At 34.9% G+C, this 26,025-nt stretch overlaps 1 protein-coding gene across 4 annotated transcripts in view; it reads right to left on the reverse strand.

Moving 5' to 3' along the window:
* LOC107598749 (dehydrogenase/reductase SDR family member on chromosome X-like) overlaps nt 1-26,025 on the reverse strand; it is a 61,158-nt gene that overhangs the window by 3,585 nt on the left and 31,548 nt on the right. For all 4 annotated transcript variants that reach the window (XM_016290181.1, XM_016290178.1, XM_016290180.1 and 1 more), the window contains 3 exons: nt 18,822-18,923; nt 13,976-14,183; nt 7,917-8,124 (listed from right to left, as the gene is read on the reverse strand). In XM_016290181.1, coding sequence (XP_016145667.1) covers nt 7,917-8,124; nt 13,976-14,183; nt 18,822-18,923 — 518 coding nt within the window. The remainder of the gene's footprint in view (nt 1-7,916; nt 8,125-13,975; nt 14,184-18,821; nt 18,924-26,025) is intronic.

Below are 26,025 nucleotides of genomic sequence, written 5' to 3' on the forward strand. Positions count from 1 at the left end.
AGCCAAAATCATCACAATTAAAAGAACCAAAGACTTAAACTACTTCAGTCTGTGTGCATTGAATTTATTTAATACACGAGTTTCACAATTTGAGTTGAATTACTGAAATAAATGAACTTTTCCACAACATTCTAATTTATTGAGATGCACCTGTATGTGTTACAAAATAAATATTTCACCCAAAAGGGTCAGTAAATGATGACATAATTTTCATGTCATTTTCACAATGGATGTCAATGAATGACAAAATGGTTTTGGTACCAACATTCTACAAATTATCTTCTTTTGAGTTCAGTAGAAAAATATAAGTCATACAGGATTAGATCAACATTAGTAAATGATGACAGAATTTTCATTTTTTGGGTGAACCCCTTTAACCCTTGTGCGTCAATTAAAAAAAGTTACACATAGGTCCATAGTGGACAAAAATGTCCATGTCAAAAAACTGTCATAAAAATTTGAAGCTTGGGAGTTTGGTCTCATTTTAAAGAAGACCCATGGCAGATTATTGTTGAAGTAAAAAAAGTTTAAAAAGTGAAACCAAAAAAAAAGTTCTAGATGTTTAGGTTTATGAAAATGATTTATGAACGATGTTTTATATAAAATATATATTTTATGAAACATGTTGAACTCTATACCTGCTAGAAAATCAAAGCCATAAATCGAAACAAGTTGTATTCCAAATTTGAGGTTGATATCTCAAAAATGTTTCTTTATAGGTCAAACCTGAAAATATGGCACCATCTTGTAAGAAATAGTAAAAAATAAAATGTTAAAGCCTTGCCAGTATAATGAAAGCCTAACAACAAAAATTGCATAATTTTACAGTTAAATGGCACTGCGATTAAAAATAGCAGTTTTAATGGTTTTCAATGGGGACATTTTTGTCCTTAAGGTCCTGAGAGGAACAATTTTTTGTACCTAGTGCAAAACAGATTTATTAAAGGAAATGGAACTGAAACAGTAAAATTCCAATAAAAATACACACCTGTGCAAAAATGTATGCAGTTGGCAATAACACAGGCAAAATGATAAAAAAAAATAAAAAAACTGAAAAGGACAAAAATGTCCAAAAGGTCGCAATGTCCAAAAAAACAGTGGCAAGGGTTAACTGTTTTGACATGACATCTCAAAATCCTGTGCTCTTGATGCAAAATGCAACTCAAATGAAAACCAGCGACTTTTTGTAATCTCTATTGAATGCATTACTTAACACTTTAATGTCTTAAATTATCTTTATTTTGAGGCTTCTCCCCAATTTGATTATGCAATTCAATTTATTTATTGTCAGTCCTAATTCGCATGCTTCCTCATGTGACACTTGCCTCATGTTTACACGTGATGCTTTCCAGCTGCAATGGTTAATTATTCAAATTATCCTTCTAATTGCAAATGTTATGGCTCGCTTCCACATCAGAAGATCTAAAAGTTGGGCTGCACAGTTGGTGAGATTGATATGCAGACGATCAGTTGGACTATGACCTCCAGACGGATCAATTACACAGGACAGCTGATCTTCTCTAAAATCGCTGCCAGATTCTGCACTTCAAACGGCTCTCTTTGAGGCCAGGCAATTGGGGCTGAGCACTGTTTTTCTCTTTTCTACATCTCTTTCGTCTGAGGGAATTTGGATTAAACTACAGGAGCCACAAGGTTTCTCTATACTAAGCTGAATCAATACAGCACAAAGAGTGTGAGAAAAGCTTCTCTCTTAAAGCTGTTAGTATTGGGCCATACGGGGCCTGTGTGCTTAAGGTGAAATGGAACAGCTGCGGTACAGAAAGACTCGACACCTTTATATACTGCTTTATAGGGCTGATCACAACATTTACAGTATATATTCCGCAATGCTAGAAATGCGTCAACCAGTAGAGATTTTGCTGGGTCGTATATACATTTATTTGCCTCCGCTCACTCTAGCCCGCCGTGTGTGACGCTGTGTTTCATTGTGAAAGCTAAACGACTTTGTTTGGCTTTCCAAAAGAGGACACGACTAGAAATCAGTGGTTAAGTTGTATTTACAACACTGTTCCAGAACACTTCAACCCAAATATTCCCATGTGTCCAGATCCTGGTAGAGTAGACTACAATGCCGGCTGTTCTGACTCACAGACTGTAAGTACGTTTTTATATTTAAAGAATTTGCCACTGACAATTCAAACGCGAGTTTTGGGCAGTGTAGAGTAGCACTTGTTGTTTGTCATTTCTCCGATCACAAATGCAGACATGGTTTTATGTTTACGCGGCGCGATGCAATGCAACGCAACGCATAAAAAGACAGTATAAGTCATTATAAACCGTAATTATGTCCCCACTGGATGCAACAAATGCCTCATTTATAATGGCTTTTAATGTATTTGTGTCGTTGCTCCGGCCGGGACAAGGCATCACAATATGGAAAGGGGCGTAACATTTCTGTCACACGCTTGAGGTATTCGGCCAATCACAACGCACTGGATAGCTGGCCAATCAGAGCACACTTCGCTTTTCAGACCGATGAGCTTTGTAAAAATCGACACATTTCAGAAAGGCGGGGCATAGAGGAGAAACAATAATGTACAGTATGTGGAAAATAATGTGTTTTTTTAACCTTAAACCGCATAAACACATTTCATTACACCAAATAATGTTCTTTTTAGTAACATCATATGAACCCGTTAAAAATTTTTATATGTAGTCTAATTCAATGTAATTCAATGTGTTACTCCGGCCGGGACAAGGCATCACAATATGGAAAGGGGAGTAACATTTCTGTCACACGCTTGAGGTATTCGGCCAATCACAACGCACTGGATAGCTGGCCAATCAGAGCACACTTCGCTTTTCAGACCGATGAGCTTTGTAAAAATCGACACATTTCAGAAAGGCGGGGCATAGAGGAGAAACAATAATGTACAGTATGTGGAAAATAATGTGTTTTTTTAACCTTAAACCGCATAAACACATTTCATTACACCAAATACACAAAATAATGTTCTTTTTAGTAACATCATATGAACCCGTTAAAAAAATGTATATGTAGTCTAATTCAATGTAATTCAATGTGTTACTTGCTGATTCCTCACAATTATTTGTGAAATTAACTAGCAATTTCTGTGTGAAAACAATTTGACATAGGATTTGCTTTATATCAACTTTTCAGGGTATATAACGTGAAGTAACAGGGAATAACGAGAAAATGCAGACTGGATCGACTGCTATTTTACAACTGCTTTAAATGTAGCTCAACCGTTTAGAAAACTATGGCCTGGTTTCACAGACAGGGCTTAGACTAAACCAGGATTAGGCCATAGTTCAATTAGGACATTTAAGTAATTTTTCATAAACGTGCCTTAGAAAACACATTACTGGTGTGCATCTTGAGCCAAAACAAAGGCACTGATATATTTTAAGATCAGTCAGTGCAAGTTTCTTTCAGTTGACACAGCTCAGATTTACATTTCAGTCTGGGACTAGGCTTAAGCCTTGTCTGTGAAACCGGGGGGTTGTTTCATAATAAAGCAAAAAGCCCCAAGAAGCTGAGGTTTACAGTTATCATATTTTATAAAATATCTATTAGATACGTTAACATTAGTTATAGCTAACATGACATAAGAAAACAATACCTTTACAGGATTTAGTAATCTACATTAATTTATTAACTTGTCAATGTCTACATAAACTAATACATGTCAAATTCAAGTATACATTAAATTCATTATATTCTATAAACAAACATGAATTACCAATATAATTACAAACTGACATTTAATAAAATCTGTAAAAATGTTGTTCACAATACCTAATGCATTACCTAATGATAATGAAACTCAATTGTTTCTTAATAAGTAACACATAAGTATTTTTTTATCCATCAAGTTCCAAATAAAAAGAGAGAAAAAAACAAAACAAAACAGAGATTAAGTACCTTGTATTTGTATATATTAATTCACTGGGTTATCTAAAAATACCACATGACTATTTAATATGTAAAGCATTATTTTGTTGAATATTAAGGGCAGATGATGCAGATAACGTGAAGATTTTAGTCATACCACCCTCCCGTAATGTTTTTTATCCAAACATTTTTTAGTCCTCGGTTTGGGTTCTGACAACTGGAAAAGCTGTCAGGTGAAAAAAGAAAAATGTTGGTGTAAAATTGGTGTAAAATGAGTGTTTAAAAGGAAGTATACTTCAGTTTTGAGAGCACATCTGATTTATAGGAAGGACAGACGTCATATCGCTCTCTTTCCCTGAACACAGACAGTTCCAGAAATAAACTTCAGAAATTGTATACGCATTCAGTATTCACACCATGCACAGCAAGCCCTCTTTTTCAGGAGAAAAAAAAAACCTATTAAAACACACCATTATCTTTTAAATTTTTTCTTCAACAATATTTTTTTGCTCTTGGATAAACCTTCTCTATCACATTTTTTCTTTTCTCCAAGTGCTGAAAAATTGTATTCTCTACAGTGGGTGTGCTCCTATTTTGAAAGCTTTTGCCTGTTTAGTCATAACAATATTTCCCCTCAAGACATTCATAATTTGTAATCTTTCCTTTTAAACACGTAGAGCACACTGTCCTCGCTGAGCCCTGTAATTTCTGGGTTTTCTACAGTGATTCCTGTGCCGCATTCATAATGGACACCGTGAACCGTGACTCAACCTGACTCGTAAATAAGCACCCTGCAAAAGGATATTGCCGTGCTGATAATGATCACAATGAATCAATATCAACACACCTCACCTCAACAAGGTTACGAGTTTCACAGAAATTACATTTGTATTCAACAGATTCCACACTGAATTATCTTTTGTAGTACAAATAATTCCCCTTGAGAAGAGGCGAAGGTCACTGCCCATTGTTGTGGTTTTCATATGCTACCTCATCCTATTGCGCAAAACTAAAGAGAGTTGTTCACACATAAAAATGAATTATATACTGTTCTGGCAGAGCGTGCAACACTATCACGTGCTGCTGTTTGCTATTCTGATCATCTCTGAAGCTCTTTTAGCACAAACTCAGCTGAATTTAATGGACTAGATAGAAACACTTTGATTGGCTGAGGGATGACAGTAAAACAACCTGCGAAAATGGAAGCAATTTTGATCATTTTGAGCCAACACATCAGTGAGCTCATAGATGGGTAGTTATTGTATAAGGTGGCATGTAACTGTAGCGTCTGGACCACTCAAACACACAATATATATTTTGTTAGCTAGATTTAACAAATACTCTGTAACACCCCAGGAAGCCGAACAGGCCCCTGGTTCCATGGTAACCCTGACACCCGATACATTTACGACCTCCTGGAATTTAGGTGAAGAAAATCGCTTCCTTGCCCATAGGGAAAATCCACAAGGGAAGGACTTTTCTTTGCTAATTAATTAATAGGAAAACCTTTCTTTGAATGAACACACATGATCCTTCAGGTCATTGGGTATATTATTGTCATCGTGTATTTTGTCTTTGAAATTGTATACTGTTATGCAGGCTTATAATCGAAACACACTCCTGTCAACTTACATATATATAACTCTACTATGTTTAGTACCTATGAATTCGTATTTGGATGATCTAATTGAGAGTGTATATTGTATGTTTACACCTACGCAACATATTAGTGTTCTAAGAGTCTTTAATAATTTTTATCCGAGTTTCATATGCAAATTACCATGCTTTCAAACAAAGGGCCATAAAAATGCCCCAGTATCTCAGAACTCCCACTTGAGATTCCGGACTTCCTCATTGGACAAGCCAATCTTGAGAGGCGTGAATCTTTGCAGGCTTTAAAGGCCACACTTCATGTGACCCGCCCATGTCGGTGGTTTGAGAGGTTTCGATAAGACGCTCCAACGCTCCAGAACATCATAAGCTCGTGCCAGGCTTCGGCCTTGTCCTTTCCACTTCAATCAAGTTACTCTGACGCAAACTGGTTCTTTCTCATCAACCAACTTCAGCAAGATCTTGGGCCTTAAGATTGCATCAGGAATCTATTTTCAGACAGACGAGACTTGCAAGTATCAAAATTAGTCTTATTAATTGATACGTTAGGTATCAGTCGCACCTTTTTACAAAGGTGTGTTTGAACTAAGAATCTGACGTTTCCCTCAGGTGTAGATCTGCTGAATATGCAAATGGTTCCATAAATGTCATTCCTTATGTCTCTTCTCTGTACTGAGTTAAGCTTTAACCCTTTCCTATACCAACTGTATGCGTGTGTGTGTGTGTGTATGTGTATGTTAGACCAGTTTATGTGTTTATGTAGGATGTTAGACCAGTTTATGTGTTTATGTAGTATGTTAGACTAGTTTAAGTTTTTATGTAGTTAATAAAACCTTACTTGTATCACACTTGACGTGGTTCATTGTTTGCTCATAACTGGAGTCACTTATTCATGCAGATTTATGCTACAAGCTTTTGTAGAATTGTACAGTAAGAAAGTTATTTCCCTTAACCAGGAAATTAACGTTCTTAGAATTGACAAGACAGTTGACCCTGAGAGGTCAGCTAAATATCTACAGCGGATCTAAAATATTCATACTTAATCATAACTAGTTATGATTAATTATTCATATTTCCCATGAGCTGATTCGTTACATAACATACAACATAAACAGTGAAATCCAAAAGTCTAAAATCACATTAAAAATCTGGAGATATTATATATGTATATGTGTGTGTGCATGTATGTAATTGTATATGTTATCTTTCCTTTCTCATTCGTGTTTTCATTTTCTTACACTGATCTGAAATTCAATAGGTGTAACAAATACTCTTAAAGAAGATGAAAGAACCACATCTGATTACACACACGCACACACACACACCTTTGAAGCTGAGACAATATAAATCCAATTATTGTTCACCCTGACACAGTGGCTCCAAACCTTTAGATTTAAATACGAATTCCAAGAGATTGGGTGAGACAGACAGATGGAGAAGAAAAAAAAGAAAGAGTGAAAACAGTGTCTCCTGGGATACACTGCTCTGCCACAATGCCTTATTGCAACATATTGGGGCAGGTGGGTTTGTCACAAAGTGTTGTCATTCAACAGTGCACCTCAGTAACTCTAACGCAATGTATCTGAGGGAAGATATTCATGAACTTGCTAAACTAAATTTAATGCGTTTTTGATATGAATGCTGGGAATTCTATACTAGACTGATAAGTAATGACAGGGATTTTAGTTATTTTTCAATTTATTAATATTATTCAGTTTTGGATAGTTATTTGCTGATATTTAATTGTGGATATGCTTCTGCCAGTTTTTAGATTTTGACGTCACATAGCACTCGAAAGAGCTAAGAAAGGGCTAGAAAAATTGTACTCTTTAAGAGAGCTTTTAAATAATAGGGGTCCCAACCAGGGTTATTATAGTTCAATTAAAACCACACACACACAAAAAATTAAATAAATAAAAATAAAATATAAAAATACATATAAAATATAAAAATCTTGAACTTATTTTATTTCAGCTAAAAACAATAGCTACCCATATTTCATATTTTGCATCATCTATCTATCTATCTATCTATCTATCTATCTATCTATCTATCTATCTATCTATCTATCTATCTATCTATCTATCTATCATAAATAGTACAGATTTTTAATATTTTTCATTTAACAGTTAGTCTATAATCTGAAAATAATTGCTATCTTTTTAATATTGAAAATTAGCATTTTTAATTACACCCACTTAAAAGAGGTGCATTCACTCTAGTGTTTAGTCTAGTCCGATTTCACCTCATTTCCCGTTCTCTCTCTGTCCTGTCATAAAAAGTGGCAACAAAGCCAAAAAATGAACCCAAACACGAGTGAAACTGAAGCTCTACACCTCAATAATTCTCTGAGACAAATATGTCCACGCAATTATTAGCCTCTAGTAAATGAATGAGGTTTTATAGAGGGAAATATGATTTGCCTTACCCTGAAGAGCAGTTTAGCGAAAGGTTTCTTGGCCAGCTGGGCTAGGCTAGACAGATTGCCATACAGGGCTGTGTCCACCATGCCTGGGTCCACTGCGTTAACTGTTACAGGGTCACCTCTGACCCACAACAGGTTCTGCAGGTGGTAGGAGAACAGCAGCAGGGCCAGTTTACTCTGGGCGTATGCACCATGAGCACTATAACACATCCTGTGCAAGAGAGAGAATGGGAGAAAAGAAAGAGGCACTGAGTGTGGTTAAACAGCTATTTTGGTGTCAGTGATCATTGATGTATGGTTTACTGTAATTTGTGTTTGTAAACCCATTATAACAATAATTTGCTTGCTTCAAGTCTGATTATTCACAACAGCAGTGAATCTTAAAGTTATTTTTATATTTCTAATATAATTTAAATATTTTTCTATAAAGTGTTTTTCATGTAATATATATATATTTTTTTTCGACTTCATTTCAACTAGCATATTTTAGCATTTCCATTTAATCTTAATAATTGTAGTTTGAGTTAATCACAAACACAATTTGCAACACATTTTACAGTACTTCCATCATGATGCATTTCTGAATGAAACAGGATATTCAATAAGGAAAAAAAAAACTATAGGGCAGGACTTGATTTTATGCATCAGGAATTGATTGGATAATTAAAAATGAGCTTTCCATAATAGAATTGGACCAGAGGATGCGATCTCTATACAACAGGCGGTTGGAGGAGCTCTGGAAAATGAGAAGGCTTGATAACATCATGTGAAAAGTTAAGCTGCTTCAAAATGATTACATTTTCATGAAGGATTCTGCAGACATTTTTCATATCTTTGAAATAACAGCTGACATGATCAGATGTCTTTTATACACTCTGGGATTGCCCATCAAGACAAGCATTTTAAATATTCAATACCAATGCAATAACAATACCTGACATAATATTCAGTCATTTATATTAATTTAAAAACAATGACAAGAAAAACATATTTTAGGCTGTTCTATTGTAATTAGTATCTTTGTTCTCATTTTATTACTGACTATATACTTGAATAATTTACTTGTTAACCTGAATGTTTTCTTGATTGATTGTTCGATCAATCTTTTAAGTATTAAAAATACTTGATTTCAACATGTCCGTTTTCATTTAATTTGTTAATGTTGTATATTAACATTCAACTTACAAAATAATTTGTTAAAAAGCATATTCGTTTTAGCTGTGGAATTGAAATTGTCATAGAGACTCATGAAATTTCACAAGCATTGGTCTCAGGACGATGCTATATGCTTTAGGGAGGTCTGAGTATAAGATACACTTGAAGGCATCTAGAGGAGACAGTGACCCTCACATTAACAAACCAAAAATCTTGCATTTCTATGCAAGTGTCGAAGTCCTAGAGTGCCCTAGAATGAAGTATCCATGTCTAATCTTTCAGCTGACTCATTTATCCGTTATTTATACCAACAGATGTCTTTGCGCCCACCACCCCTTCTCTCCCTCTCTCACCTTGAAGAACATATTTATTAGAAATCCAACCCACAGCATGAGCCCCCCAGCCCCGGGCACCTTGTTTGCTGTATTAGATTTGCTGTTTGTCAGTATTTATTGTAACACTCATAACCACCCATTCCTGCCTCCCAGCATTCGGTCAATCAGTAGACACATGGTGCTCTGAATCACGCTGCATGTTATAGCGACAGTGTCCTTGAGCTGCGGAGTCTCTGCAGTACAAGACTGCAGTAGCGGATGAGGTCTCTCAAGACTGAAAAGCAATAAAAGCAGACGTGTGAAAAAATAGAACGGTGGCAATATTTTGAGGAATAAAGCAGATGTAAACAGGACGGACAGATCTGCACTACAGGAAGTTCTGTGTTTTAATATGAGACAGGGAGACATTTTCGCCTGTAAGAATATTAGGGATGTACCAATATTACAATTCTGGCTAATACCGATAAGACAATATTATTTTCATGATGGCAACTGATGAATGGTTAATATTAAAATCCAATACTAAAGGCAATCATTTCAAATGCTACACAGGAATTCAGGCATCACAATATTATAATTCATCGTATGAATGGATATTCATTTTAAGATCTGCTAAAAATGAAGAACATTTAACAGTGTTGTTAATTGACAAAATGGTTAGTGTTTTTAAATGATTGAGTGTTAAAATGATGAGAAAGATAATACGTGTAATGTAGAAATAGGAAAATGAGCAATTTTACAATTTTACTATTTCCACATTTACCATTTTATTCATTTTCAAAATTACTTTTAAATGGTGAATAATAATACAACTTAATTTATCTTATTATCTTAAGGTGGCATATGTCTCAATTTTTTTTCTGTATTCATATTTGCGCACATTGGGTCTGTAGGCTGCTTCTGCCTGCATGCAAATAATAATAATAAAAAAACCTAGCCTACATTTTTCTGTTTTATAAATATACTATTTACTAGTTATTCCAAGCTCAAAGTAGAATATTTTTTTAGTTAAAAAACAAAAACATAAACATCCTTAATAATATACATAATAAACATAATATTATTGTGGACAATGGACTGCCTTAACTGTAAGTATTTATACTGACCACGTCTCATAAACCACATTTCATAATAAAACCCATAAAGTTAAGTACACATTGCACAATAACAACTCTCGTTGGGAATGAAAGTTTCGATGAGTGGGATATGGAAGATATGATGAGTAAGATGTTAATGCAGTGACCGGTGGCTTCAGTGACTGATCTGTACAGACTCAAAAGTAATTTGTTTGTGAATCAGACTACCATTACTACTGGTTCATATGCTTTGTTAGGGGCCATGCACCGGAGGTGCTGCTGCCCCTATATTGTGTCTGTTAGTTTTCTTCTTCTTATTATTTTTCCCCAATGGGAGTCTATGGCAGCCCTGTGAACCATTAGTAGGAAAATTATGAAATTCATCACTTGTAGTGATGGCCATAAATAGTGAAATGACCTACTTTGGGGCCCCTAAGACCAACTCTATAGTGCCACCACCAGTTCAAAAATTCACTTTTCAAACGGTTATAGCGTTTGCTCTAGAAAAATCAAACTCAACAGCTTACATAAAGACTCCACCCATTACAGTAGCGGCCATTTTGAAAAGTACTGTATTCAGTTTTTTTCGCTGCTACTCTGTCACAATTTGTTCAATTGGCTCAGATGATCTTCAGACCGAGCAGAAATGACTGAACAGAATTTTGATAATCATCTTTGTTGAATTTTTTTTTTTTACAAAATATAATTTAGGTAAGCAACATTATACGGCCATGATGTTTCCCCGAATATCAATACATTCGGTCAATCAGTAGACACATGGTGCTCTGAATCACGCTGCATGTTATAGCGACAGTGTCCTTGAGCTGCGGAGTCTCTGCAGTACAAGACTGCAGTAGCGGATGAGGTCTCTCAAGACTGAAAAGCAATAAAAGCAGACGTGTGAAAAAATAGAACGGTGGCAATATTTTGAGGAATAAAGCAGATGTAAACAGGACGGACAGATCTGCACTACAGGAAGTTCTGTGTTTTAATATGAGACAGGGAGACATTTTCGCCTGTAAGAATATTAGGGATGTACCAATATTACAATTCTGGCTAATACCGATAAGACAATATTATTTTCATGATGGCAACTGATGAATGGTTAATATTAAAATCCAATACTAAAGGCAATCATTTCAAATGCTACACAGGAATTCAGGCATCACAATATTATAATTCATCGTATGAATGGATATTCATTTTAAGATCTGCTAAAAATGAAGAACATTTAACAGTGTTGTTAATTGACAAAATGGTTAGTGTTTTTAAATGATTGAGTGTTAAAATGATGAGAAAGATAATACGTGTAATGTAGAAATAGGAAAATGAGCAATTTTACAATTTTACTATTTCCACATCATCTTTGTTGAATTTTTTTTTTTTACAAAATATAATTTAGGTAAGCAACATTATACGGCCATGATGTTTCCCCGAATATCAATAGCAACAAGACTGCAATGTGACACTTATTTTATACAATAGTATTTCAATAAACAAGAAGTTAACATTAAGTGACTTTTTTTAGACCAAAATATGATGATTTAGATCAAAAATGACTGTTTTAGCTTAATTTCGCTGACGAAAACAGCTCCGATCAAAGCCACAGCAGAACTGTTGTCTGTCTCCGAGCAACACACAGCGGTGTTTCGTTACTGAATGAATCCACGTTTTTGAACGAATCGAGTGAGTCAATGATTCAGTGGCCCATTCATAAGCACAGTCACCTGCCTTGTTTCTGAATGAATCAGCCATTTGAATGAATCGGTTGAATGAATGACTAAATGACTCACTCATTAAAAAAGACATTTGCCGCCACCTACTGGTGTTTAGTCATATTTAAAAGTATTGCATTTTTTCAACATTTATTTGTAAATAAATTTGTTTAAAAAAATATGTAAAACATTAATCTTATAAAATTATTTATGCATTTGAAATTGTTCAGTGTAAATGCATTTATGGCACCTCAGCTTCATCAAACTGTCTGTGTAAATGCATCTAATGCCACTTCATATGCAGCTTCTGTTTCCTCAGTAGTGGAAAGATAGAGTTTGTTAATACTTATTTCATTTGAATGGTAACAACTCTACAGTTTCTTATTATTCTAACTGAATTAATTGAAACAAAGAAAGAATTTGATGTGAAAGATGACACATTTAATAAGGTTAGGGGAAAAAATATTAAAAACCTTTATTTGACCCTCTAACTCTAGCACTTTATATTCTATTTTAATTCTACGTTATCTATATTTATCTTCTTTTTTTATTTAAAAAACAAACAAACAAACACTAGCTTTCTATTTTTTCTATCTACTCGTTTTTCTTTGTGTGTGTGTGTGTGTGCATATATATACACCTTGCTACGTGTGCGGCTAACCGAGACTTGTCATTTGCTTAGATATTGTTGCTCTTTTGTTAGTTTTGACTGCTTTTATTGTCCTCATTTGTAAGTCGCTTTGGATAAAAGCGTCTGCTAAATGACTAAATGTAAATGTTATAAACATAGTGGGAAATGACATATGTTTTGTTACATACAGCAACTCATTTTAAGTTAACTATTTCTTCCTCTTTCCAGTCACAGAGCACTTTATTTTGAGAGTTGTTTAAGTGAGAGAAAATCTGTGACTTAGTCCAGATTGGGGGAATTGTAATGTTTAATAATTTCTTTTATGTAAAAAATTTTTGCATTGAAATTTGCATAGATTTTTGTTTGTATATGCTGTCAATTATAGTTCTTAGAAAGAAAATCGGAATCGGCAAAAGTTGGTATCGGCAGGTCTCACTTCCAAAAAAAATCGGAAATCGGAATCGGCCAAGAAAATTGCAATCGGTGCATCTCTATAAAATATGTTAGTATAATAATGTAGCTTAGCATGCTAATCTGGACAACATGCTAAGTAATGCTCTTATGTAATCATTCTCACACTGAAAGCTCTCCTCAGCAGCCTGATGAGTGTCTGACTGACTGAGTGGCACACTCTGCTGGGCCGTGGGTTCGAATCCAGTGTGGCACACAACATGTGGTGCACTTATAGAAAAAATCTTAAGAGTGTTTTGTGCTTTTGAGATGCACATTGTGGAGCTTTTGACTGTTTGGTGTGATGTGCTTTGATGACTTTGCTGTGACTGTTATGCTTGCTGTACATGCTGTGCTTGTAGTGCTTGCAGTGGTAGCTATGCTTGCTGCACCTTCGGTCCTTGGCCCCCTGCTTACAGCTAAATTTTTGTTTTGTTTTGCTTTGTGTACAGCCACAAAAAGACAATTTGGACTGAATTCAAAATTCTGACTGCAAACACAGAGCACATAAAATTGAATGTCTTTTGCATGTAACGCTATGCATTCAGCAATGGTCCCGGGCACAATGGAATATAATTAGATTTTTGAGTATGAGTAGGAAGATAATATCTTTGTCTTTAAGATTTGGCTTGTCCTTTCCATTCACTAAAAGGCTTGAGGCAAGAAAAGAATCTCAATTATAATTCAAAAAGCTTCTAACCTTCCCTGCAAGTCATCCAGAGTTAATCTTCCTCCATAGTGGGTAGCTGAAGACATAATGACTATTCGGGAAAATTTCCCAGGTTTGCCTGACTTCTTCAGCACATCCAGAAACAGGATTGTCAACAGGAAATGGCCCAGGTAGTTTAGCCCAAAGTGCAGCTCAAATCCATTCTCTGTTCTCCTCTCCGGAACAAGCATAACACCAGCTGCAGATATAAAGGAACATCATTGGTGATATATTGTGAACAGACAGAATATGCAGGACACTGGGAAGAATCCTACTAGGCTTGATCAAGTATTCACACCTTGAAAATTACTCACGAGTCCCTTCTGAGTCACTCTTTCCTCTAGTTTGAAAAGCGATGAGCTTCATGCGCTTTGAGAACACTGTACCACATGCAGCTCTCTGAATACCGTGGATTAGGTATTGCTGGTTTATTGATTTGCGTCTTTTTTAACAGCTTTTAGCGCACAGAAGGATATCAGAGATGTCTTCATATGAAACTGAACTAGCGAATAACCATTTCCTCCACTAATGTTCTTAATGTGTTTTTTTCTTGTTCATTCATGTTCTTGCTGAGAAGAAATAATAGTTTTGATGAAAAGATGTGAAGAACGTGTGTCACATTCACACATAAAAATATCCTTCCACATAAACGCATGTCTTTAAAAAGAGCACCACAAGATAATTAAAGTTGGTGGATCCCAATATTAAATGGATGTAATCTGTTTTAAAACCCTGACCGAGACTGAGCATCAGCATTCATACAGGAATAAGCTTCTGCTCTTGAAAACATGTTTCATCATTATTTTGCTCTTAACAGAATTACAGTTCAGTTTGCCGGAGAAAACAGTAATCAGGATTATAAAAATGTCCTCAGCATATTAAATGAACATAAAACAATATGTTTTTTTATTTTTTTTTTATTAAACTAAAAGTAGGGCTGGGCGATACACCAAAAATGTTATCATGATAGTTTGTTCCATATCATACAATATTGATATTTATCACAATATTAATTTACCATGAATGGAAAAGGACATGCTTTCCAAATGTTTGGTAGGCCTTAAGAATGAATGTAAATATAAATTGTTTGCTCAAACTCCATAGAGTAAGATACCTTTTAATTTAGGGCCCTATGAAACCCATTTAATGCTCTCCATTTTATTTTTTTGGATTCTGTGTTTTATTATTTAATACAAATTTATCATCCAGAATGTTGTCTAATTAAGTAGATTGATAACTTTAACAGTTGATCTGTACTACCGTTATACCTTTACACTAGAGACTTCTCGGGAAAATGTGAAAACAACTTGAAATATAAAGGCGTTAAGACTTAAGACTAATAATGTTAATGTACTTACAGACGGGTTCTTTTGCTAACGTTATTCTACATCTGCTTTAGATTGTTTGGAGGCTAGCTTGAAGCAACTGTAGAAATGGTATAGACTTTAGACTAGGCTTTCAGATTTGTATGATAACGATTACGTATCCACACAAAATATATACTTAAAACTATTTAACTTGTTATTTTGGTTTATGTCATTACCTGGATAACTTAATTGATTTATTTCAGTTGTTGCTGTGATGATTGTAATAGTGAGTATACTGTGTAAATTCACGGTGTAGGCTATATTTATATGCAAGTGTAGTTGTTCTGCAATAAAAAAGACAAACGTCGTGATTTTTTTTTTTACTATGGAAAAAATTACATGGACATAAATCATATTTTTATATATAATATTCTCATATTAAGGCAAGTTTCACATCCATAAATGCAAGTGATCTGAAAGGAACCCAATATTATCCAGTTTAAGAATAAAATGGCTTTATATTGAAACAATGCAAGAAAGACCGCCGTCAAGCCGTATGTACTACAGAACCTCTACAATTACTTTAATTCCCCTGTTTAATTTGACTTTACATGTATACCCTCTTGTTCTTTGTGAATTATTATGATCGATCATATTCTATGAATGGAAAAACTGCATTTTGTATTTACTTGCATTATCTTTGTGTAATATGCATTTGTCATTTTTATTTGTCAGTTTTTCCTCGCTAGAGGTTGTGTTTATTTCTGCTGTGTTTAATAGCCTGTTAGATTAATCCATATTGAGTAAAAACGTCCAGAGCTTATCATTAATATCAACATAAATTTGACCACAATCTTGGTATGTTATTGTTTATTGCCCGGCTCTACTGGAAAGTTAAACCCAATGCATCCTAATGTTATCGATCCATGATTGAAGGATCTCTGAAAAGAAACAATCAATGTCCCCTGACTCTCCCTCAGACACATGCTTTGTCCTGTCCAGCCGGGGCACTAGAGGGGTCAAGCATTGACCTTTCTGCATCATTAGACCCTCAATGTGGTGGCACAAATGCGTTTGCCCATCAACCGGCATCAGAGGGGAGGGTGTGTGCCACAGAGAACAAAAAGGAAAAGGGGAACATTAATTATTAATTCTCTCTGTTAGGGAGAGGACAGTGTGTGACTGCTCCTGTCATTTTGAGACATTCCCTGGGGCAGGTTTCTAAATAAAAGTCACTCAGTTAAAACAAACAACCCCTAAGGCCCTCAGGACACATACCAGACATGTCCAACAGAGCGAGCTTAGGAGGACGCAAGAGATTTCAGGTTGAGAGACAAGATGTACGGCATTTATAAATGATAATTAGCTAATACTTCACAGGTTTAAGTTGTTAACATGAATGCATTAAGTATCACAAACTAACACTGAACAGTAATTTTGCAGCATTTATTAATCTTAATGTAAACAAAATATACTATTATACACTGCAATTTCATGTTTATTCATTACACAAGTTCCATTTATATAATGTGAAATGTTAAAATGTCTATGGAGAAATGAACGGCAGCGCAGAGCATGGGTGAGCGTGATCATCCCTTCCTCTTTACTACTAGTTTAAACGTGAAATAAACATGAACATCTCATGCAATCCGTCAATCAGTGTTTCAACCTTGGAAAGATGTCAATAAAACAGCTTGTAAACAAAACGTCACATAGCATTTAATTTACCTCAGGCACGTCATTAGTGTCCAGCTCGTTAGTTCGCTAGAGAAATGAAGTGCAGAGAAGAGCATTTCATGAAATATTATACTATATACTCATTATATTTTACTTTACCTATTAGTGATGTCTTAATTATTTAATGTATGTTTAAATAAATCTGTTATGAAACAAGTTATGACAGCCACTGTGCAATTGATTATTTCTCAACATCAAATAAACCTTTTATAATTTAAGTAGGGCTGTCACCGTTAACGCGTTAACGCATGCGATTAATTTTACAATCTTTAACGCATTAAAAATAATTTAATGCAATTAACGCAAAATTACTGAAGCACAATTTCTATTCTAACCCTTTAACCCAATTTTGCTACTCTGCTTGTGATTAGATCATTTTAAGCAGCTAAACTCCGGGAAAGTCTTGTGCGAGCCCTCACACGTTGCGCTGTGTGAAGTACAGACTGAACGGATTGTCAACACATCCCACCGCTGTATGGCCAGATGAGATGCAAACTACGTTTTCTCGACTGGATAACCAGTCTCGCTAGTAAAGTTTTGATGGATGAAGACTGCAATCAAGGTAAAGACGATTGCGGTGGCGTACAGGAGTCGTCCAGTACAGTAAGCATGTGTGAGTCCATTATAATAATGCGTGTATGAGTGCTCTTGACGCTCTGATCGCACATTGTTTTATGCACAGGCACAGACATTTCCGTACATTCACGTTGTTTCCACACACATTCACGATAATGTTTTGATTTGTCATGTTTATGTTGCTGTGTTTAGTTATACAGAATGGATCCGTGTACTGTAGTAGATATATGCAGTCAGCAGGCTTTTTTGCGGTTTAGTTTTTTTTTGGCATCTCCATGTGGTCCTGTTCGGTATCGCAACTTGGTTTCTCTAAAATGTAAAAAAGCTCTTTGCTGTTGCACTGTACACATACTATAAAATTCAGATTTTTTTTTCTTTCATATGTGCTTATATGGGCTCCTTATATTTTTGGTTCTTTGGTGTCCTTTTGGAGTTTCTAAGCGTCCTTTTTTGGAAAGACATCTAAATTTATCTTGAAAAAAGCTTGCAGAAAATATAGATTTTTGAGAATCACCCTTCAATCTTTTGGTTTACATTGCTGGATATAGCAAATGATGACAAAATAAACATTTGAAACAAGGTCTATGCTTAATTTCATGAAGTGTGCGATTAATTGTGATTAATCACAGAAAAAGGATGTGATTAATCAGATTAAAAATTTGAATCGATTGACAGCCCTAAATTTAAGTTAATTTAAAAACTGCATTATGTGCAATTTACATGTTTGCATTATTATTATTTTTTTTTGAGTGTTGATTATTATATAAAAATAAATAGTAATTGAATTTAAGTTTGGGTTCTGTTGTTAAAGGTAACCTTATAGTATGTAAAAGGGATCCCTAGTTTAGAGCAGAATCTTAGATAGATTTTTATCCCTAAGACAATTTTAATTGTAATTAAATTTATTTAAAGAAAAAGCTATTTGTTCAGAAAACCAGTTTAATATAAAAAAGCAATTGTATGTTCAGATTTTCCACCTGCTATACCGAAACCATACCGAATCATGACGTCAAACCCGAGGTACGTACCGAATCATCCTTTTTGTGTACCGTTACATCCCTACTATTGATTTAATGTTAACAACAGTAATGCTTTAAATAAATAACTTAATGTTAGACACTACAAATATGACAGAATATAAACTATTACAGCACAACTGCTGTGGCCTAATGATTTGTCTTTTTAGAAAAACTGGAGAAATTGAGGAATGTACATACCATTATTGACAAGGACGTGCAGAGGCAAACCTTTGGCTTTATATCTCTGGACAAACTGCCGCACAGATGTCAGAGAAGCCAAATCCAGGTACATGAACTCCACTGAAAGCAAAAAGATTACAAAATCAGTACCTTCAGCACCTATAAGAGCATATGCTGAAAATTCAACAATATAAAGTTCAAAAATGTCAATTTACACTCCCTCAAGACATTCCACACCTATATCTTTCTTCTGTGAAACATGAAAGAAGAGACATTTCTCAGAATATCTTCTTACGTTCAACAGAAGAAGGAAAGGTTTGGAACAACATGAGAGTGAGTAAAGGACAGAATTTAAATTTTTGGGTGAACTATCCCCTTAAAGTTTCTTCAAAACTTTCAAACAAGGCTTTGTCAAGCCAACATTTAGAGTTTGTTTTCACAAATGTAGCTTTTCCTGTTCAAAAAGGACTTCCCTTTTGATGCTTTGCTACCTTCAATTCTACAGTCTCACATTAAAATCTGAATTGCACTTATGCATCCTGTTTGCAACCAATGCAAGATCAGGAACTGAATTAGAATTTTAAAAAGCATTCTCAATTCAATTTTGAATGGCACACAACCCTGGTAAGCACACATAATGAATTGCTCAAGGACGACTTCTTCGACTGAATTGCTTCGATCAGACGAACAAGCCTTTTCAGGATACAAATCCAAGAAAAGATCACAGCAATAAAGTATTCAATATAACAACAGAATTAGTCCACAATAAAGATGACTTATACTGAATGCACAGTATATTTTCAAATGCAGCTCATAATAGTCAAAGCATTTGCCCTCATCAAATAAAACAAGTAAACTCAGCTTGTCAGCTTGTTTTACAGGCCTTGGTTTTAAACAGTAGTTGCAGGCTAAATTTGTTGATTCATCCAGCGTTCTCATGCTGCAGTTCATTCTGTTGGTCTGTACATCAAAGCACATGTCCAATTAGTCTAATTTCAAATCATGCAAATTATTCCACTCACTAACGCTTAGGTAAGGTCAAAAGGACATTTATCCCATCATTCCAAATGACCTGTCGGTGTTTCAATGATCATTTCTTTTAAGATAAACATCTGAAATCAATAAAATCACCATAATTGCCCTAAAAATCTGCACCAAGATTACTTACAAAACTACCAACAAAACAATAATGTCTACCAGGCAGTGTATCTGAATTTAAATGTTACTGAATTGTAAATCAATAAAGTCTTGACAATACAGCTCAATATACTGTACATCTTAAAAAACTTCAATTGAAGTTAGGCCCATTTTATTTTATTTTTATGTTTATAATCTTCAAAAGTGTAAATTAACTATCAGTTTATTGTGACTTTCTTTGATGTAACACTAATAAATGTTCTTTAAATGTGACACCTGCTCCATTTTTACGTAACAGGCCATATATGGAACTTGGTCTTTAACACCTTATCTGAATAATATGATGGGTCTTTATATCTCTATTTAATGGGGGTCACAATCCCAATCGTGGAACCAGAAGCTGGAGTTTTGCCCACTCATCCTCCCTGTTCTTACTCTCCATCAACTTTAATTAGGCTTATCATTCATTTAATCTGACGGGACTAACCTTCGAGCTAATAATGGCTCCCAAGTGAGAATTAGACCATTACATGCCTGCCGGGGTGGACAGTAAGAAATGTACACAGGAGGCCCTATAAAAGAGCAGTGATACTACAAGGATGTCTCTTAAACTAAATGTTTAGCGGAATTGTTGATGAGCTTGTCAGAACGCGTCCAAGTACGGGTAGAAATTTGAGACCACAAAGTCAGTGTTTTGTTTCTCATTATGTTCATAGGCAAAGTAAACCTATAAGCCTAAATCCAAGCTTTTAAAACTGCAGCATCTGCAAGTTGCTCTACTGTGAATCAGAATACTGCTGTGTTTACCTCAATGAGCCCTTTGGGCTTTCAGCTTATGAAAATGAGACAGTACACTAAAATATTCCAGTTATATGCTCATCATTGCATCAATCAGTTTTCATTGTCACGTTATGCAAATCCTGGTATTTTGTTCAGTTTTTCCTCTCCCTTCATAATGGTGAGGTGAGGCAAGGTCAATATGACAAAACATTCACCTTTACTATCCCATCAAAACAGGGTCACCAAGAGTTAGATATGTGGCCCATAGCTGTCTAGCAGATGTGTGCAAAAATAGTCAAATCTGTGGTGATGGTCTTAAAGTGACTGTTACCCCAATTAGCTCCTTATTAAACTCAAGATCATCTATTTATCATTTCATTTGTTTGTAAAACATTCAATGAAATAAATTAAATTCCAGCTGAAATTCCATTACATTAATTAAGACGTTTCAACAACAACAAAAAACACAGTTTGAATGAATCTGTTTCGGTCTTGTTGTATGAAGCTAAATTATAATACATTTCCAATTAAAGAACTAAAGGTTTCAAATTTTGCCACCACCTACGCAACATATCTACTTTAACACAGTGCTGAAATAATTAATACATTACAACCTAATAAAATGTTTCATATATTTACAAATTTTGGCCAATATTTTTGGGTAAATAAATAAGACAGAACTGGAGGATCTGCAAGGAGGAATGGCAGAGGCTCCCCAAATCCAGGTGTGAAAAACTTGTTGCGTCTTTCCCAAAAAGACTCATGGCTGTATTCGATCAAAAGGGTGCTTCTACTAAATACTGAGCAAAGGGTCTGAATATTTAGGACCATGTGATATTTCAGTTTTTCTTTTTTAATAAATCTGCAAAAATGTCAACAATTCTGTGTTTTTCTGTCAATATGGGGTGCTGTGTGTACATTAATGAGGAAAAAAAAATTAACTTAAATGATTTTAGCAAATGGCTGCAATATAACAAAGAGTGAAAAATTTAAGGGGGTCTGAATACTTTCCGTACCCACTGTATATATTATATGGCTCAGTGACCCATTTTTGTGTTGTTTTTGGATTATTGTCCGGTTAGAAGATCGAAACATGGCCCATTATAAGATTTCTAACAGAGTCAGTCACTTTTTGATTTTTTATCTGTTGGTATTTGATAGAAATATAGGCCCACAACATTAAAAATACAGCAGTATATTTCATTGTACACATGGGGTACTTTTTATCCCTGTGTGCACCAAACCCATCTTGAGTGCTTGTTGCTAAAAAGCTATTTTTTTTTAGTTACATCTGACCATAGAAGCCAGTGGTGTAGGTGCTGTTTGATTTTTCTTTTTTTTTTAAGGTTTTCTGACCCTGAGACTCAACTATTTTCTGCAATTCTCCAGCTGTGGTCCTTGGAGAGTCTTTAGCCATTCAAACTCTCCTCCTCACCGTGCATTAGAACGATATAGACACACATCCTCTTCCAAGCTGATTTGTAACATTTTATGTTGATTGGAAATTCTTAATTATTGCCCTGATGGTGGAAATGGGAATTTTCACTGCTCTAGCTCTTTTCTTAAAGTAATTTTCTAATTTGTGAAGCTCAATTATTTTTTGCTGCACAAAAATGTATTCTTTGGTTTTTCTCATTGTGATGGATGATTAAGGGAATTTGGCCTTTGTTTTCCCTCCTATTTATATTCCTGTGAAACAGGAAGCAATGGCTGGATAATTTCATGTTCATAATCACCCTGGTATGCTCAAAATTGTAAATATGAATGAGAATATACTTCACAGATATTTTACTCATACGAATTTCTGGGGGTGCCAATAATTTTGTCCAATGTGTATTTGAAAAAAACATTTATTTCATAATGAGATTTTCCCCCATTTTCAATTGTTTTAGTTCAATGAAAGGTTAGATATTTGTGAATTAATATTATATTAATATACTCCAACACATAGTAAGTCAGTCTGCGGTTCTGTTAGATTCTGAGAAGATGAGGATGTGAGCTAGCACCCCTCTAAGGACACCCTAAGTCTGCGCCAGGCCTCGGGCCTTGACTTTCCATTCACCAAAGATCCTAGGATCTCAGCTGATGTCTCCCTTAGCTCTTTTTCACTTTCCACTGGGAAGAAACTCCCAATCACCATCGAGTCAGAACATCTTTGGAGTTCATTACTCTTCAAACCCAGAAGAAGGTGATTGCGACTCCTACACCACCGAACCTCCAAACCTGCATCCGTACGCTCGTTCCAGGCTAAGGCAATGCAAGTATCATACATTTAACTAAACGAAACAGAGGTTTAGTATAAGCTGTAGACCCCGTTCTAAAACGGCGCTGATGGTTTTACTCAGGTGGTTAACTGACTCCTTTCAAAGCTTCATTCTCTGGTTTTCCTGATGGTTTCATCCATCAAGTCTCATTTGCCCTTTACCCTGTATGAGTGATTGATTGTTTGTTTGTTTGTTAGACTAGTTTGTGTTAGAGTTTAGTTAATAAAACTCGTGTGCACAAATTACATGAGTTTCTGATTCTGCCTTGCAAATTAATTGTCCCTTTACGATTTTGATCCTTACTACATGCTCTAATCCATTAATACTGTAGGAAAGTATTTTCTGTAGCCACGAAAATATTTCTTTCCTAGAGTTGATATGAACTTACACTGAATGTTCACTGGACGAACAGATTGGTTGATGGCAATTTAATTCTGCAACAGTTACTACTGGCAGCTGATATAAATAGTTGTAATTAATCATAATTAATTGTAATTAATTATATACATTTCCCTTTTGAGCTAATTTGCTACATAAGTAACTAGATAAGAATGTTTGGGCTGTAAGTGTGTGCAGTTTACATTGTAGAACAAAACATAAAAGTATCGTCAAGATATGTTTACCACAAGCTATATTTTACTCATTAATTGAAAAACCCCATAGGAAAATCTTGAAGGAACCCACGGCGAATTACACTTCCGGATTCTGACATCAAGGTCTTTACACTACAAGCTTCCAAAATAAAAGTACGCAATTAAGACATAAATATATTACTAGTTTGTAGCAGAATGTACTTATCAAAGTACTAATTAAAACAACAATAACATTTCACAGAACATTATTTTTTAAGAAATATTTAATTTAAACATTAAGTTATGCAGCATTTGTTATTCCTTATGCAGCAAAAAAAATAAACATTAAAATAAAAAAAATGAAAAGAATTGTTTAAATTTCATTTGATAATTTTATTAGATTAAATTGTTTTATTCATTCTTTTGATTACCACCATTTTTGATAATACATTTGTATTAATCATTAATCACAGAATCCAGGAAAATGAAGAATTTCTGAAAATATAAAACATTTCATAGGGCATGATTATTGTTAAAATTTTAATAAATCGTAAATTGTTGAACTTTTATGAATTCAATTAAAATGTTATAAAATCAGTAAAATGGAATGGAAAAAATTCAAACAAGAAAACACGGAAAATGTGAAATCATAAAATGGATTTCATAGAACCTTAAATAAACTGTTAGAATAGAAATAATAATAATAACCCAGAAATAATCCAGTTATTGTAAATACAAAATTATTTATGTAATTAAATATCTAATATATCAAGTTAGTTAAATATATAATAGAACACATCACTTAGTTAGACAGACAGCATTACCGCATTTAATAAAAAAAAAAATGCAGTTAATTATGAAAACCTCTCTGATCCTCAAGGCGTCCTCATTTCTGAGATTTACTGTGATAAACAGCACCACTCTCTTAAGGTTTATAGCCCATCTCTAGCTGATTGAAATTGGAAAGACCTTTGGGCCCAATACAGTGCTCTTGACACGAATGCTATCAATCCATGAGATCAACCCAGAATAAAATAATGAAGGGAAGGGGGAGAACGGGATGAGAAAACCAGGTCCAATGAACAGAGAATCGGATGGTAGGAGAGGCGTAAGGAAACTGCAGATAATAGGGCCTTCTGCATCAGATCTATTTATCATACAAACAGAAAAATATTGTCTTTCTGGCCCTCCCTTTAAGATTTACAATTACATACCATTTCAGTGTTGACTTAGAAGCAAAGCTCTCATACCATTGATAACATTTGAGTGTCTATTCCTTTCAGCTCTTTGGCACAGCGTGCACCTTTCCAGTTCTGAGTACTCAACCGCATAATTAAACTAATTATAGTTACACAATTACAGCAATTACCCACTACATTACATTAATCGTACGATGCTACCCCAGTTTAGAGTGTGAAATGCCATTCTGACCGGCAACCCTTAATTACAAAAACCACTCATTCATCCCCAAACAACAGAATCTTCATAGACAGCTTATCAAGTGCAAAAGTGACAACCTATGATAGACTAGTTTTACGAGTGACTAGACTAGGTTAAAGTGCTCCTTTGAGTGAATTTAAAGATGACATGAAATGAAAATTCTATTTTCTAAATATTGATCTTTTCTAAGTTATTGATCTTGAATGACTGAATTATTTATTTATGCACGTTTTATTATTATTTTTACCATGTTTTTGTCTGCATAGTTTTTAATCAGTATATGATAGCAATTCTGTGAAATCATTTTTTAAACATTTTTGTGTGCATAAACGCCTCTTTTTTTTTTAGCTCACAATCAGGTGTGCCTCCATCCAATCAATAACTGGCAAACTGAATCAACTCCCAGTCCTACTTTTTTTTTTTCTCTTCCAATAATCTGCTTCACTCAGATTTAACTTTAATGAAACATGTAGTAATTATAGCCTTACCAAGTCAGAAAATGTCACTTTGTACCACATAGTCGGTTTCATGAGAGCGTTATAAAAGTCATTGACTCTCCTAGGTCACCCTTCACACACATTCAATGATTTGAATTTATGACACTGGGCTGAAAGAGTATTAAACAGAGGGGATATAAACAGGAAGAGTGATGTCTCTCTGTGGTGACACTGTGTATCATGACTCATAGAATGAAAGGGCAGCGGGGTGAGATACAGCTGAGTGTGTATGAGTCTGTGTGTGATCAGGACATACTCATGGGACAGAACCCTAATGATGTATTGTGCCCTCCCTTAGGTTTCTCTCTGTGTTGTGCATATATAAGAGGCAGTTTATGGTGTGAGGCAAAAGAGTCTTTTATATTGTCTTACAGGCTTCAGGCCTTTTCCACTAAAATAATGTCAACAAGGATCTATTAAGTATGCACTTCTTAGGGTGTTTTTACACTTGGATAGTTTCAGAGGTCTAAGAACGTCTGGCATAAATTGACATGTGAAGTATGTGCATTCCCAACACAAAGTACACATTGTT

The sequence above is a fragment of the Sinocyclocheilus grahami genome, unplaced genomic scaffold (assembly GCF_001515645.1).
Source record: "Sinocyclocheilus grahami isolate Dianchi unplaced genomic scaffold, SAMN03320097.WGS_v1.1 scaffold255.1, whole genome shotgun sequence".
Taxonomy (NCBI): Eukaryota; Metazoa; Chordata; class Actinopteri; order Cypriniformes; family Cyprinidae; genus Sinocyclocheilus; species Sinocyclocheilus grahami.